The following is a 15,866-nucleotide window of genomic DNA, read 5'->3' as shown; positions in this document are numbered from 1 at the left end:
AGACAACCTCCCCAGCAGGAGCACGCAGAGAAGCCCCACAGGAGCAGGCCGGGTGCCACAACTAATAGCATGGTCTTTGGAGAAGTCAATCACAAAACTGTAGGTTAGTGTGGTCACGATGGAGTCAACGAGGAAAATACCTAAGCATAGAAAAAAAAAAAAAACAACAACAAAAAAAAGATGGACACAAAACACGAACCACGATTGTCTTCAGGTGGTGGGGATTATGGTATTTTAAAACTTTCCCTTCTCTTGTCCAGTGGGCTTGCTAAGACCCCTGCAGTGGGTATTTGACTTGTGGAGTAAGCCAAGTGTTGCAGAAAGGAGACCGATGGTACAAGAAGCCATTCCTGGTCGTGTCAGAACCGATTCTAACAGCAGTTTGTGAACATGGTGTCACCAGACTGGTTGGTGTCACAGCAAAAGCACAGTGAGCCCCAGGGTGACAAAAGTGTGACATTATCAAATACTTTTTTTTCTGTACAATCGAGGTGATCCTCTTTGTTCTGAAATCGTGCTGGAGTACATTGATTGACTTTTATTCCAGGAATAAATTCCCCTTGGTCCTGGGGTAGAATCCTTGGAGTAGCTGTTGAATTCTGCTTGTCAGTATTTTGTTGAGTATTGTTGCACTGACATTTATCAGAGATATTGGTGTGCAGGTTTTTTTGTGTGTCTAAGTTTAGTAGCACGCTATTATTGTTTGGATCTAAGATTATTCCCCAAAGGCTCATGTTTAAAGATTGGTCCCCAATACAGTGATGTTCAGAGGCGGGACTATCTGACCTTGTCAGTGGATTGTCACTGATGTGTTCATAATTTGATGGCATTACTGGGAAGAGGTGGGAACTGTGGCAGTGGGGCATGGTCGGAGGAATTGGATCATTGGCGATATTCCCTGGAAGGGTGTATCCTGTCCCCTGCCCCTTCCCCCCTCTCCTCTCTACTTCCCAGCGGCCATCAGATGAGCAGATCTCCTCTGCCACACCTTCCTGCTATGATGTTCTGCCTCACCTCAGGCCCAGAGCAATGGAGATGGCAGACCATGGAATGAAACCTCTGAAACCTTGAACCCCAATAAATCTTTCCTCCTCTAAGTTGTTTTTCTCAGGTATTTTGTCTCAGTGACCAAAAGCTGCCTAATACCTATACTAACCTTAAAGAATGAGTTTGTAAGTGTTTCTTACTATTCAATTTCTTGGAAGATTTTTGAGGAGCACTGGTGTGAATTTTTCTTTAAACACTTCATAGAATTCCCCAGTGCAGCAGTTCAACACTGATTCCATGACACTGCCTTTAGAAGGAATTTTATAATTTTTACATCCCCCAAAAACTTCTGTCAGAGGAATAGTTCATCACTTTGGGAGGTGACTTTTTATAGTAATGTGATTTTCTCAGAAGATTATTAGAACATCTTGTTGAAATAGTGAGTTTTGATTACTTCACTGCCATAATTTCTATTTCTTAAGTATCATAATTTGTTTTCTTCTTAAACAACCCCCATCCCCCTAAAAAAAAAATCAAGTAAAACAAGTCAGTAGCCTTGACCTTACCCAACGTGGGACACATGACCTTTGGCTTTTCGGGTTATCCAATCCACACTCAGAAAATAAAGATTTGCTACCATTCCAGGTACATACTAGAATGTGCCAAAGGCTGTGGATGAGCTCTAATTCACAGAACATGAATTTACAACTGACAACAGATGGCTCCTTTGCATGGCAAGTTCTTAGGAAGGGCTGTCCACAGGCCTTGGCAGCCCTGATTTCAGGGCAAGAACAGAGAGTGCAAGGCGTCCTGCATGGATATGGCTTCAGCCACATGCTGCCCGTGCTGTCTTGAGCAGCCTTGCGGAGCTGATTTTCTGTGGTTTCTCAGAGCAGTGCTAGCCTGGGAATAAAGCCATTAGCTCTGGCCCAGTGACAGTTAGCATCCTTGGGGTGTCCCTTAATGTGAACTTGTGGACTAGTGACAAGAACACCGACTTTGAAGTTAAAGCCACTGTCATTCATCCAACCACCCATATATTCATTTATCCATTTATTCTTTTCACTAAGTCCCCAGAAGTGCACTTGTTCACTTAATTGCCTTGGAGCTCAGCTTCCTCATCAGTTCAATGGTGATAAGAGTACCCCCCCAAGGGCTTTGTAAGATGAAGTTCCCGGCAATCGTGCAGTTGGGGTTGGTTTCGTGGACCTGTGACGTGTGCATCGTGCATAGGAGGGCCCTCTCTTTGCTTACTGCTCAAATATTACCATCCTGAAATTCTTCAGTTTCTTGAACGAGGGGTGCTGTGTACACTTTTCCTGTTGGGCCCTTCCATCACCTAGCACGTGAAAGCTGCCTTGGTGCTGGAGGGAGTCCTCATGACAATAGTCTCTAGACCACCTGGTAGCTGCTCATACTTTCCCCCACCTCTTTTCTCTGGGCTTTCTGAATCCTGAGAAGCTTCTGGGAGGCACCCAAGGAGGGCATCTTCAGCATGTACCTTAACTGCCATGGTCTACAACCTCACTCTGAGCCCTGACGTACATATGCAGGTGTTGGATGTCAGCAGGGGCCCTCTCTGTATTGCTCTACTTCCCAGTTCCAGGGCAATGTAGCCTCTCTGCCTTGGGCTCTATACTAGTCCTTTTTTTTTTTTTTTGCTATAACAAAGTACCTGAGGCAGGGTACATTATTAAAAAAAAAAAGATGTTCATTTACTCTACAGTTTTGAAGACTGAAAGTCCAAGATCATGTGGCCCCATCGATCTAGCCTCTGGTGGGGGTCTCCATGGCAGATGGCATCACAGTGGTAGAGGTGCCTGTGAGGGTGATCACACAGTGAGGCAGGAAGCCTGAAGTGGCCAGTCTTGCTCTTTTATAACAATTTGCTCTAATGAGAGGTGAGTCAGGGTCCTGTGAGAACTACCCTCTTGAGGGTGCTCCAGTACCCTAATTACCTTTCACTAAGCCCCACCACTTAAAGGTTCCACCACCACCCAGCACTGGGATGAAAATAAACATTTCCGCCAGTTGTGTTCTGTGGGCCACAGGCAGGAGCCTCCAGGAGCACATGATCCAACTACAGATTACATGAAAGCTGGGCCTCCTGTGCACAGACAAGATGGAAGCACTCGTAGCCAACACTCAGACCTCTGTAAGTCTTGGAGGATACATGGCAACGCCTCTGGGCAGAGCATTGGAAAAGCACTGTGGATAGCAGTGCACAGCGACTGAGGGGCATGTGTACGTGTGTACATCCAAGGCTCACATCAAAACAAGACAGAAACATGAAAGCCAGGTACTGTTTAACCCATCAAAGCCATATGTGAACATCTCATCTATTTTTTCTTTATATTTATTTAGAAATGATTTTCAAAATTTACAAATATAAAAATAGTATGAAGAACATCCTTATACCCCATACTCAGATTGACCTATTAACATTTACCTTGTTTGCTTGACCTCTTTCTATCATCTGTTTGTTTGTTTGTTATTTTGTGGTGCTGGGGATGGAATCCCAGGGCTTCACACATGCTGGGCAGGCACTCTACCATGGAGCCACATCCCCAGTGGTGCAGCCCATTTCCCTCCCAGGACCTGAGTTTTCATTCCCTGAGATTGGGGCTGCTCTCACACGGACTCAGTCCATAAATTTGTATCACCTTAATGCTTTATTGCCCTCCTTCCCCTTTCACCAGTTGACCTAATATCAGCTTTTATGACATGTTTTTGCCCTCCAGTACAGGACCCAACCTAATGTCAGGCATCGCATTAAATGTTGACGTCTCCTTAACCTCTTCCACCTGGAGCATCCTCATAGCCTCTCTGTGTCTCTTGTGATATTGACATTTTTAAGGAGTACAGCCCTCCCCCTCTAAGGAGAACTCCTCATTTTTATATTCACTTATGTTTATCCATTCCTCCCTTTTTATTTTAGTGTGTGTGTGTGTGTGTGTGTGTGTGTGTGTGTGTGTGGCACTAGGCATTGATTCCAGGGATGCTCTACCACTGAGCTGAGCTATTCCCCTAGTCCTTTATTTTTTCTTTGGGGGACAAATTCTTGCTAATTTACTAAGGCTGGCCTCAAACTTGCCATCCTCTTGTCTCAGACTTATGAGGCTCTAAGCAACTTAATGAGACCCTGACTCTAAATAAAATATTAAAAATGGCTTGGATATGGATCAGTGGTTAAGTTCCCTTGGGTTTAATCCCCAGTTCCACGCTCCCCACCCGCAACAAAAACCATAAAACTCTTGGAAGGAAGCCTAGAGGAATAGCTTCAGGACATTGGATTTGGCAATGATCTTTTGGATATGACAGCGAAGCAAAGACAACAAAGGTAAAAATATAAGTAGTGCTACATCAAAATTGGAAACTTCTGTGCATCAAAGGACACAACTGACTGAAAGGCAACCCAGGGGATGGGAGGAAATACATGAAAATCATATAAGTAATAAGGAATTAATATCCAGAATACATAAAGAATTCTTACACCTCAACAACACCCAAATAACCCAATTTTAAAATGGGCAAAGCACATGAATAGATGTTTCTCCAAAGAGTCTACGGTACAATATCTGACATGTTCAGCATCACTAATCATTGGGGAAATGCGAATCAAAACCACAAGGAGGTGCCATCCTCACACCTATTAGGATGGCTGTGATTAAAGAAAGAAGAAAGGGAGGGAAAAGAAAAACAAGTGTTGGAGAGGATGTGGAGAGATTGGAATGTATGTGCATTGTCAGTGGTAACATAAAATGGTGCAGCATCTATGAAAAACAGGAGGGTATTTCTTCAAACAAATAAAACTAGAATTCCACATCTGGATGCATATATACAACAGAATTGAAAGGACCTCAATTCTTGTTCATAGCAGCATTACTCACAACAACCAAGAGATGGCAGCACCATCCATGGAGAGAGAATTAGAAAAAACAATTGTGGTGTATACATACAATGCAACATCATTGCACTTTAAAATATGAGGGAAATGCTGGCAGATGCTGTAGCATGGGTCAACCTCAGGACAAAGGCAGCCACAAAAGGATGGACATTGTACAATTCTATTGCCTGAAGTCCTTTGAACGACCCTTCAGAGACAGAATGGTGGTTCTCGAGGGACCAGGGCGGAGGGCTGCAGAGTTGTTTACTGGGGATAGACTTCAGTTTGGGAAGATTAAAAAAAAAAAAAAAAGTTCTGGAGATGGATGGTGGTGGTGACAGCACAACAGCGTGACCAGCGTGAGGGTACTTGGTGCCACTCAAGCGTGCACTGAACAATGGTCAAGGTGATGCACGTTATGTGGTATGGGTTTTGCATGACAAGCAGGTGCAAGGGCTGTCTTGCTCCTCTTGTCACAGCCTGGATGCCAGTGCCTGCAGAAGTCCATCTTTCCAGGTCTCACAGTGGACCTGGCAGATACTCCCCTGGCTGGGGCACCAGCTGCTCTCATCTGTTCAAGGTTTCTCTTCCTCCACACAAAAGGCCGCACAGAAGACAATTGTGCAGGGTGTGACGTACAGAGCTCCATTGGGTGGAGAATGTCTTCTCACAGGACGTCGGAGGGCACAGTCTGGCTTTGGCCACTGTCCTCTGAGACACCGTGGGCCAGTGAGGAGCGGGCAAGTTGCCACCCACACTCTCCCTGAGTCTAGCCAGCTTTCTTCCCTTCAGTGCTGCTGACTTTGGGGACTGGAGGGTCCCTGCAGTAGGGGCCACTCTGCACCTTGTGGATGTTGTGTGAAATCCCTGCCTCTACCCACTAGATGCTGATAGCACTCCCTACCCACCCAGTGGGGACAACCAATGCCCTGTCCCCCAGGGGAGGGAGGGAGACTACCCCGTGTGAGCACTTTCCTTTTCAGTGTTTGAGACTCACAGTCCACATAAACCACATCTGCTAATTCCAAGGGTCCCATTTCACCACAGCCAGGTTGCTCTCCACCTGAAGTACCCTGGAGAGCCACGGCCTCTCTCAGCCCTGCTCCCAGCCCTGGAGCCCATGCCCAGGGCACACCTCACTGGGCTCCCTGACCCTCTGGCTCCAGGTGGGTTGGGACAGGGGAGCACTGATGTGAAAGGAGGGTGGTACAATAGCTGCCCACGCTGCCCCACTAGCTGCACCCCAGGATTCTGACAGCTGCTCCTGACAGGCCCTGGCAGCGCCTTTGCCTCCCTCTGACCAGGCAAGTTGCCACCCCAGGACACTGGTGCCACTAGCCCCATGCACTTCGCTCCCTCCAGTCCATGGGCCTGACCCTTGCCTGTCTCCAAACACACTCCACTTTTTAAATTATTTCCAATTAGCCCCCATTGATGGTGCCATCTGTTTCCTGCCTGTCAAAACCAACAACCCCAAACTTAGGACAAGAACTAAAATCCGAGGCTTGAACACACCGTGGCTCTTTATCAAAGCCTCTTCTCGCAGCACACTGGCACCGCCCACATTGGAGTGTGCCTGCCTCTCCCTGAAACCTCCGGATCTGGGTCTCTAATGCTCTTAAGGTATTCTGTCTCCACCTCGGGTTATTTCCGTACCTTCTTATCTCCTCTGCTGGACTTAGGGATTTATGAGGAAAGAAGAAAGGGATTGTATTTCACCCTATTTATCTAAAAATGAATTATTTGTGTGTTGTTGCCCATTTTTCTTCAATTCTTGGAGATAAAATTTTATTAGTTTCTAGAACATTTCACGGAACTTACAATTTCTAGAAGTTTATGGATTTTCCCATTTGGTGTTCACAGGGTTAGTAAGTAGCTTGCATGTGTTACCACAAGGCCAGAGGGTATCTATACCCAGCCATGGGGCTGACTGGTCCTTGGTGTCCACAGAAGCTCCTCAGGAGCCAAGCAGAAGATTTGCTTAGCCTAACAGAGCTCTCTGGGTACCCTTGAGCCTTAAAGGTATGGCTTTTGGGTTTTCCTTGGAGTCCTCAGAACCCAAAGGCACCTCATGTCAAATCACTGTGCTCTTGTTGGCAACTGGATTTACTGAGAGCTTGATAGGTGCCTGGCACTGGGATCCACAGTCTGTATGTGTGGATAATTAATTTAAAAGTAATCCCACTTGTATCTACTCCCCACGCCTCTGCCCCAAATCTGCAAGCAACTTTGTAGTGGAAGGAGTTGGGTGTGTGAATTCATAGATACAAACTCAATAAAAAAATGATTATGAATGACATTTCAGTGGAAATGAAGTGAGCACAGGGCAGGGTTGAACTTCTAGTTTGGTCCTTGCTTAGCATCTGGATGGCCATCTTAAGTGATAGCCACCATCTTAAGAAAAAGTTTTGCTTTCCGCCCAAGGACGTTTCTGATGTTTCTGAGAAAGGCTCACTACTCCCTCATACCAACCCCACCCACTGGGCTCTAATCCCTGAAAAGTCCGGAACTCAAGCCTATATTGCCTCTCTCCATCTATGGAGACACAGCCTTTATTTGTCAGCTCTGACAAATAAATTCTTGTATGTATCTCTGCCTGGTCTCCGTCTTTCATTTCTCACTCGCCTGACTCCTTGTTTTCCTTTTAGCCTTAGAGAAGTAACTGTTCAATCAGACAGTCCCTGGCTTGGAAGGGTAAGGAGGGTCTGGATACTGGGGCTGGTGACGTGGACAAGGCTGGGGGAGACAATAGCACAAAGAAAGGTGGCATAAGGTTACAGAACATGTCTCAGACGTGGGGCCAAACCACAATAAGCAGTAGACTCAGTTTCCCCCAAAGCTGAGTACATGGGTAACAAAGACAAGAACACTTCCCCTAGGAAGCTCAGCCAGAAATCTAAGCATGTCCCAGGCATGTTGGCTCTGGCCTGTAATCCCAGCAACTCAGGGGCTGAGGCAGGAGGACAAGTTAAAGGACAGCCTCAGCAACTTAGTGATAGTCTGTCTAAAAAATAAAAAGGGCTGGGGAGGCAGCTCAGTGGTAAAGCACACGGGGTTCAATCCCCAGTACAAAACAAAACAAAACACACACACACACACTCACACACACACACACACACACACACACACACACACACACACACAGAAATCCAAGTATGCGAGATTGCTTTGACATCCAGAGCACCTGGCTGGGCAGCAATGACATGAAGGAAGCCCCACAAGAAGTGACTTCCTGGGGCAGAAAGGTTACCGCTGCAGCAGGTGAGGCAACACAGCTTCACACCACCTTAGAGGCAGCGAGCCTGCAGCAGGTCAGGTTCAGGACCAGCACCTGAACAGACAAGATAGCAGGATGGGAGGCCAGCAGCAGCTGAGTGTGGGCAGGGGTCGACCCTCCTCCTGCTCTGCACTGCCCCTGCTCCCCAGTGTGCGAAGGACTCTGCAGGTCCTTGCCTGACCGGGGCGGGGGGGGGTCACCTGGGAACCTCTCTGACCCTCCAGAGGATGTTGGGGGTGTAAGTGAAACCATCCACCATTTATCCCCTCCTGTAGTAGCTGGTCATGGAGAAAGTACACCCAGGTTCCCTGGCTCCTCCTTGAAGTGTCCCCGAAAGGTGGGGGCCTGAAGAAAAGGAGTTTTGTGTGATATGGGATATGCCTTTATGAACACAGAAAAGTGGGGCTGACCTGGAAGAGGTGCCACTCAGGCACATTCACACCTTTACACACACATGTGCACACACATGCACGCACACACATTCACACTGTCGCGTATCCCCTGGTGATAGCCTATTCTGAACCCGTCTTTTGAGAGTAGGAGCTACATCTATCATTGGTGTTCCTGTGAAGGCCACAATATGCAGTACACTGCACAATACCCAGGATCCTCTGTGAGTGGCCAAAAACTCTCAGTTAATATTGGTCATGGAATTGCACCCTCTAATGTGGGCCCATGAAAACCAGTTCAGTGTACCACTGTCACGTGTGTCAGGTGACAGTGTTGAGTCAGATTTCTCCAGTTACTATGGTTTCAAGGTCATTGGGTGTAACTAGGCAGCTTTTCTATTATTGCTATGCTTTCCCTGGAACTCAAAATTGACCTGACAAATACCCAACTTGACAAGCAGCTAGACCTCTCTGCTTTGTTTCCAACTGCCACTTGGACCCTCAGTATTTTGCACACATAATTCAAACTCAACAAGTCCCAAACCCAAATCACCATGTTCTCTCACAGCATGCTCTCTATTTGCATCCCCTCATCACTGTTATGCAAATGGAAAACACAGCTCTACTCTTTTATCTGTCACCCTACCTCTACTGCCTCAGCCACATCCTGGGCATCTGTGAGCCTGCCTCCTGTCACTGCAGAGGATGAGCTTCACACCTGGACAGTTCCTGCCTCCTGTGGGCTCTTTGCCTCCTGACTTCGCGGACTCTAAGCTCCTTCCCACACTTCCACCACAGATGCCTCCTAAAGTGCAATTGTGAGCACACCACACATCACTCTCCAATTTAATTATTTAGGAGATCAGCATTCAGAAACAAATCCAATGCTTTGGCAAGCCGAGTCAAGTCTCAGTCCAGAGCCTTTGTACATACATCTCCTCTCTGGCCACAAGAAAACATCCTGGGCAGAATTCCTTCATGCTTCCAAGTTCGGCCACCCTCACCCCAGTCCTTGAAGACTTGACATATGTCAAGACTTCTGAGAGGGTTTTCTTGTTTCCATCCAAGCATGTGAATTGCCAGAGAACAAGAATAGTGTAGAACCTCTTGCATCGTGCTTTACACATGGTGGATATCCAAAAACTGTCTGTTAAATCCATGAATGATGTGCAAAACTGGATCAGAGGCTGTGATACAAGGATGTTAGTGGCACAGACTTATCTTGGAGAACCCCTCAAGCCTCCTTAGAGTTCAGCAGTTAAAACCCAATAATTTTAATTACTCCTATTGATATGGATTTATGATAGTGTTTTATTTTCAAAATGTCATTAAATTAACTACAATGTTCTACCCTCTCACGTTTTTAGCTATTTATTTTGGGGAAACTATTAAAAAGCAGTTTCTTTTCCAGAGATAGCTGTTTGGGACTGTTCTGCTTAGCTGCAGACAGTCCTCTGCGAGCACAGAGGCACCTGCAGGCAACAATGAATCTCAGAACCCCCCACAACAGCCCTCATTTTAGGTCTTTTCCTTTTTTTTTCTTCTTTTCACTTTTCTGTTGTAGGGCAACAGAGAACATCCAAAAATGCTTTTCTTGGCAACTTTCAGGAACAAAATGGGGGCTGAGAGGATTTGTAAGTGCCCAGTCAAGATGCTGTTCCTTAATGTTCAAAGCCCCCAATGCGTTTCACGCTTGAAATCCGTTCACTCCCAATCTTCCTACCTAATGCATTTCCGAAATCTCGGATATCTATCATTAACACCTCCAAATTGCCTGGGGGCTCCAACTGGACTGCGGAAGAAGTGTAGTAAAAAGTTAAGTTTTTTTCCCTTGGAAAATTCATCTCCCCGGGTCTATTAGTGAGGCAAGAGAAATTAAGTGGCTCCTGGTCATCGTGCAGAAATTTTCTCGCGCGCCTTAAGATAGAACCACAGCAAAAATAAATAAATAAATAAACCCCCTGGGAACAGCACCGCCCAGTTTGCGGGCGGAGCCGGCGAGGGAAGGGTGGGTGGGGCTGGTCAGGTGGGCGGGGCCTGGAGAGGCCCTGCGAAACCGCCGCTCCCGGATTTCCTCGGTCACCCACGTGTTCCGCGTGGGGACTCCCTCGTTTTGCAAGAGCCGGAGGGACGAGGCCGGAAGGCCGCCGTTCGCGCCCCTCTGGCTGCAGAAATTACTGTCACACATTTCAAACGCACAATTTCCATGCCTCGCTCGTCCCCGGCTCTCTCGGTCCGGCACCTTCACAGCCGGCAACGGCCCTGTCACCAGTCACCACAGTAGCGGCCGCACCCCCAGTTCCCCAGGCAGCCCGCCCACCTCAGACCCCGGCCCCCCAGAGCCTGACGCTACCCGAGCGGTGCGAAGGGGGCGGGGATAGGCCGCGCAGGGGGCGGGACGGCGCGGCAGAGCGTTAGGGCACGTGAGGGCGCAATGCCCAATGGCAGGGCGCCGTTGAGGGCGGCGGGGCGGGGCTTGAGGCGGTGCCTGGCCGGCCAGGGCGGGCCGGGGGAGGGGCGGAGAGACGCCGCCGCCGCTGCCGCCGCCGCCGCCGCCGCCGCCGCGGCTGCCGCAGCCTCTGAGAGCCTGAAAAAGGGGAAGCGAGAGCGAGCGAACGACTCAGTCCCCGGGCGGCGGCGGCGGCAGTGGCGGCGGCGGCAGCCGGGGCGGCGCGACGGCCGGGGCGGGGGCGCTGCTGCGGCGGGGTCAGGCGGCGGCAGGGGCAGGAGCGGCGGCGGCGGCCCGCACTAGCCATGCCGAATAAAACCAAGAAGGAGAAAGTGAGTGGGGCCGGGGCCGCCGGGACGGGCCGCGTTCGGGGGGCGGGCGGTCGGGGGCGCAGGTGCGGCGGGCCGGCCGCCAGCCTCGCGGCCGGGAGGGACGCCGAGCCGGGCGGGGAGCCGAGCGGACCCGCGACGCCTGCAGAACTGCGTGCGCCGGAGCGACGGCGGGGCTCCGGGCTGGGCTCCCGGGCTCGGCTCGCGCTGCTGGCGCGGCGGCTTGCGCTCTCGGCGGCCTGGGTGCGCTGCCTCAGGTGGAGCTGGAGCGTGTCAGGGTGGCCCCAGAAATCCTCGCTCCCAGGTGCGGGTGGGCACGAAAGGGCTGCGAGGTGGTCCTTTGGAAACGACAGGAGCACTGGATGGACTTGGGCTTCTCTGTCGCTGCTTAAAGTTTTCAACCCCGAATACTGACGAAGGAAACCAGAGAATCCGAATTTGGGTGGGTGGGGTGTAGTATCGCAGTACTGTATCTTTAAACAGTATGACGTAAATTTCCTGACGGTGTGGATTAAAACCACCAGAACCTCTAGTTAAATTATATAAATCAGTTTTGAAACTGCATGTAGTTTATCTGATGCTTAACAGTCTAAAGATTGAGAAAATTAATTGCTTTTGTTTGATGTTTCCCAGGAACCACCAAAACCAGGGAAGAGTGGGAAAAGTTCAAAAGAAGGACAAGACACAGTAGAATCAGAGGTAATGGTCTTCAGATATTCACTTGAGTTTTTCGTGAACAGCTTTTAATTTAAAATATGAAAACTGGGGGTGAGCCTCCTGCCGTGGCACACACTTATAATCCCTGATCCAGGGGCTGGGGTGGGGGACTGAGGCAAGATTGCAAGTCAAGGCCAGCCTCCGTAAATTAGTGTACCCTGTCTCAAAAAAAAAAAAAAAAAAAAAAAAAGGGGTGGGAATGTAGCTCAGTAGGACCCTTGGGTTCAATTTGAAGTATTACCCCCCCTCCCCAAAAAAAAAACCCAAGCATAATAAAACCCAGGGTCTTCAACAAAAGTTGTTTATCTGTGGAACTGGTATTTTTTAGTTCATTTTCCACCTCAGCCCTAGCAGCCCTCCTGTGAAGGGGGTGCCTTTGACTGGAATTCCTTTTAGCCTTGGAGATCCCCCCCCCACCCCGCCCTCCACCTTTGCAAGCTGCCAGGTGGCTTTCTGAGGGGCTTCTGTCACCCTTGTTCTTCTTGGTGCAATCTCTGCTCTTGGTGTTCTGGGAAAGCTTCCTTTTTCTGTTGTTGGCTGGTTGCTTAGCCTTTTTCAACCCAGTAGCAGTGGTATTTTTGATATACCTAGTTTGGGTATTTTTGTAGACTCTTGTATTTCTCCTCTCCTCCCTCCCCCACCTTTTTTGGTGAGTTGACTTTTTTTTTTTTTCTTTTTTTTTGCCTTATAGTCTTTGGTCCCATTTAAGAGTTGGAACCCTTATGTCTACCTGCTGAAGTCTGTGTTCCTTGACATGGTTGTGCCTTGAGAGGATTTTCAGAGTCACCACTTTCCTTTGCCTTTTCTTCCTTGTGACTAATTGTCAGGAACTATAACACCTAGGGCCAAGGGTCCAAGAGACACATAGGCCCAGACAGAGCTGGTAGGTCCTTTTGAATGCATGCGTAGTGTCAGTTCTCCAGGCCTGGATCATGGAGGTCCCTGGTCTTAGCGTAGATGACATTAACTTTGTGAGCATCAGACCCTTTCCTATAAACTAAATTAGTAGTTAAGTTCTGCCTGGGAAGTACAGTAGACTTTTTTTTAGCCCCAGGTTATCTTTTCTCTGTCATTTGGTATATTCTAAGCCTCCCTCCTCGGCAGCAGGTGGTTCGTTCTAGCAAATCTGTGGCCCTGCCTAGAGCAAATAGAGGAACTGGAAAATGTTCCTTAAGTACCAATAGTTCAGATTATTTGTGCCAGTCTTTCCTAGCCTTTCTTTACAGCAATCAAGTTTTACTGTGGCCTGCTTTTTGACTTGCTTACTTCCTGTGCCACCCTTATGAGAGTGTAGATCACATAGTTGCTCTGCAGGGGTGCATGTAGCATGCTTTCTTTTTCAGTGTGTTGCTTTCATTAAAACTGCTAAGACTTCCTACTGTTCCCCAAACCTTTCTTGCTAATATACCTGTCTTCCCTTGCTGTTAGGATCACAAAGAAATATCAATCTGCACATTTATTTTATTCCCATCTTAGTGGAAAGAACTTGGCTATAAAAATGAATAATGTTAACTTTGAACCTGAAAAATCCATCAGTAATTCAAAGATGCCAAAACTGCTGCTGTGTGTGTTTGTGAGATGAACTGGGTTCTTAGGCTGTCAGTTGAGTAGACTAGAGTGGCCTGCAGTGTCTGAGTGTGATGCCCCACTTGTCTTTTTGTATTTTTTCTAGTGCTACTGTCTAGGAGCTGGAGCCACAGAGTTGAAATTACCACTGAAAAACACTGAAATATTGGGTCCTTCACTACTTCCTCATAAGGAGACCAGAGGCAGCATGGCACATTAAGCATGACACTGTGTCATTATCTTGCAGGAGTACAAACTGAGGCTCTTCAGTTCATGTGAACTTTGAGTTGACTCTGTTTGATTGTTGCTTCCCCCCCTCAGCTCACTGCTTCACTTCTAGTTCCACCCACTTACCAAATATGATTGACTCACGCAGGTGAATTGAACCATTTCTGCACACATTTCTCCTCTTATGTCTCTCAGTGTTACTCTGGATTTGAATATTTTAACCAGAACAATTTAAATAGGTTTGATATTCCCATGTTGCTTTTCAAGCCTTTCTGATATCACATCACCTTCACAAGCACTCCTGGAGGCACACACAAGAGTCCCCTTCCAGGGCAGACCAGCCAGGTTTGGGAAATATTTCCAACAGAGAAAATATTCCAAGATCTTGGCCTGTGGCTGACTTAATATGCTACCTCTAATGTGTAAAGCGTCCTTGTGCTTTGGAATCCTGGAATCCTGGCTGGCTGTTTTCTAGCCTCACAGCAGACCAGGTAGCACCTGGCTTATGTTGCAGAACGCCTTTTGGTTAGAACAAGAGAACATTAGATGGCATGGGTGTTTCATAAGATGAAGTGTGGGAGAGAGAATAGAGTAGGACAGTGACAGTATTTCAGCCTGGGAGTTAGAAAATAAAAAAACAAAAATGCCATAAGTGACACTGCTTAACTTTTGTGACCCAGTTGAGTAGGTTGTGCTTTTCTTCAGAAATTCCTCTGACAAGATGTACAGCAGGATATATCTTTCAGGGTGACAAAACATTAAAGGTCATACTGGCTTCTGAGCAACTTTTGCTCATTGTAGAAATTTCTACTTAAGTGACATTGGTATATCCCCCTCCCCGCCCATCTTTCAAATAGAATGTTTAAATTTGACTTGTTATTTATCCATAATTTCTGGAAATAAAAGTTTCTGTCTTGCACTTGCTCTTGGTTTATTTTATAACACACCTTTAAGGAATGGGGCCAAAACTGTGTTCCTTGGTCACTTGAAGTTGGAAAATGTTGTGGATGTAGACAGAGGGAACATGTTTTTGAGCAGCTGATCTCAGGAACATTTGCCTCAAGAAAAGCATGACTAGGCACATTTTATGAACATTTCGAATCTTCAGAAATTGCTCTGAGATCCTCAAGTTCATTTTATAGGGTCAGACCAGAGGATGTTGTTGCTGCATTGTTTTGTTTTTTCATTTGTGTACTGGGTCCAGAGTTGCATTTTCAGAAGTGTTAATGCTTTTTCTGAAGTACTTTGCTTTCTGCTCACTAAAGGTGGTTTGGTACTGTCCCCTGGTCATGTGTTTTGCTTGTCTGAACAGTCCTTTCCAACCAGGGAGCTTATTTGGACACTTACCTTTAGGAATGACTTCTTTCTCTGTATAATTTGTGCTTTACATTCCATTGCCACCACACCCTGGCTTTCCAGAGATAGGGAGTCAGACTTGCCTGAGGTTATATGGTTCTAGGTAGTAATTTTAATTTTATAAATTAAAATTGAAATTTTAAAATTTGTTAACTAATAATATACCCATTACATGTTATGTATCTTTTCAAAATGCTTTTTGACTTTCCCTTCATTGCTTCTGTAGCAGGAGTTTTCTCTTGAGTTGTGGGATGAGGGCTGTAAGAGTCATTTGGGGAAAGTGGTATGGTGGTGTAGCTGCCTCCAGGGAGATTCCCCTCCATGAAAAACCAAAGCCACCATCTGTAGACTGGGTCCTGAGCTTCAGGCTTCCACTGGGGTCTCCTGTACCTCATTTTCCATCACTCTTTCCAGCATTTTTCCATACAACTCTCAACTGAAATACGGAGAGGACCAAAAGAAGTCCTCTTAGTACTGAGAGAGCTTCAGACCATGCTTTGAAGACCTCTGTTTTAGAATACTTTTCCCATCTTCTATTCCTGAACGCTTTATCTTTTTAGCTCCAACTTGAACTAATCTATTCTGAAGCTTAAGGGATGCTTTTTTTGTTTTTATGTGGTGGGGATGTAGCTCAGTGGCAAGTGCTTGCCTGGCATGTGCTAAAGCCCAGGGTTCATTCCCC

General features: G+C 47.3%; 1 protein-coding gene across 5 annotated transcripts in view; it reads left to right on the top strand.

Moving 5' to 3' along the window:
* Window positions 1–11,217: 11,217 nt before the first annotated feature.
* Ppp2r5c (protein phosphatase 2 regulatory subunit B'gamma) overlaps window positions 11,218–15,866 on the top strand; it is a 136,115-nt gene continuing 131,466 nt past the window's right edge. For all 5 annotated transcript variants that reach the window (XM_026413792.2, XM_026413793.2, XM_026413795.2 and 2 more), the window contains exons 1-2: window positions 11,218–11,320; window positions 11,951–12,016. In XM_026413792.2, the coding sequence (XP_026269577.1) occupies window positions 11,294–11,320; window positions 11,951–12,016 (93 nt within the window). In that variant the 5' untranslated portion in view covers window positions 11,218–11,293. The remainder of the gene's footprint in view (window positions 11,321–11,950; window positions 12,017–15,866) is intronic.

Source organism: Urocitellus parryii, chromosome 6 (genome assembly GCF_045843805.1).
Source record: "Urocitellus parryii isolate mUroPar1 chromosome 6, mUroPar1.hap1, whole genome shotgun sequence".
NCBI lineage: Eukaryota > Metazoa > Chordata > Mammalia > Rodentia > Sciuridae > Urocitellus > Urocitellus parryii.
This window is presented reverse-complemented; position numbering and strand designations above follow the sequence as displayed.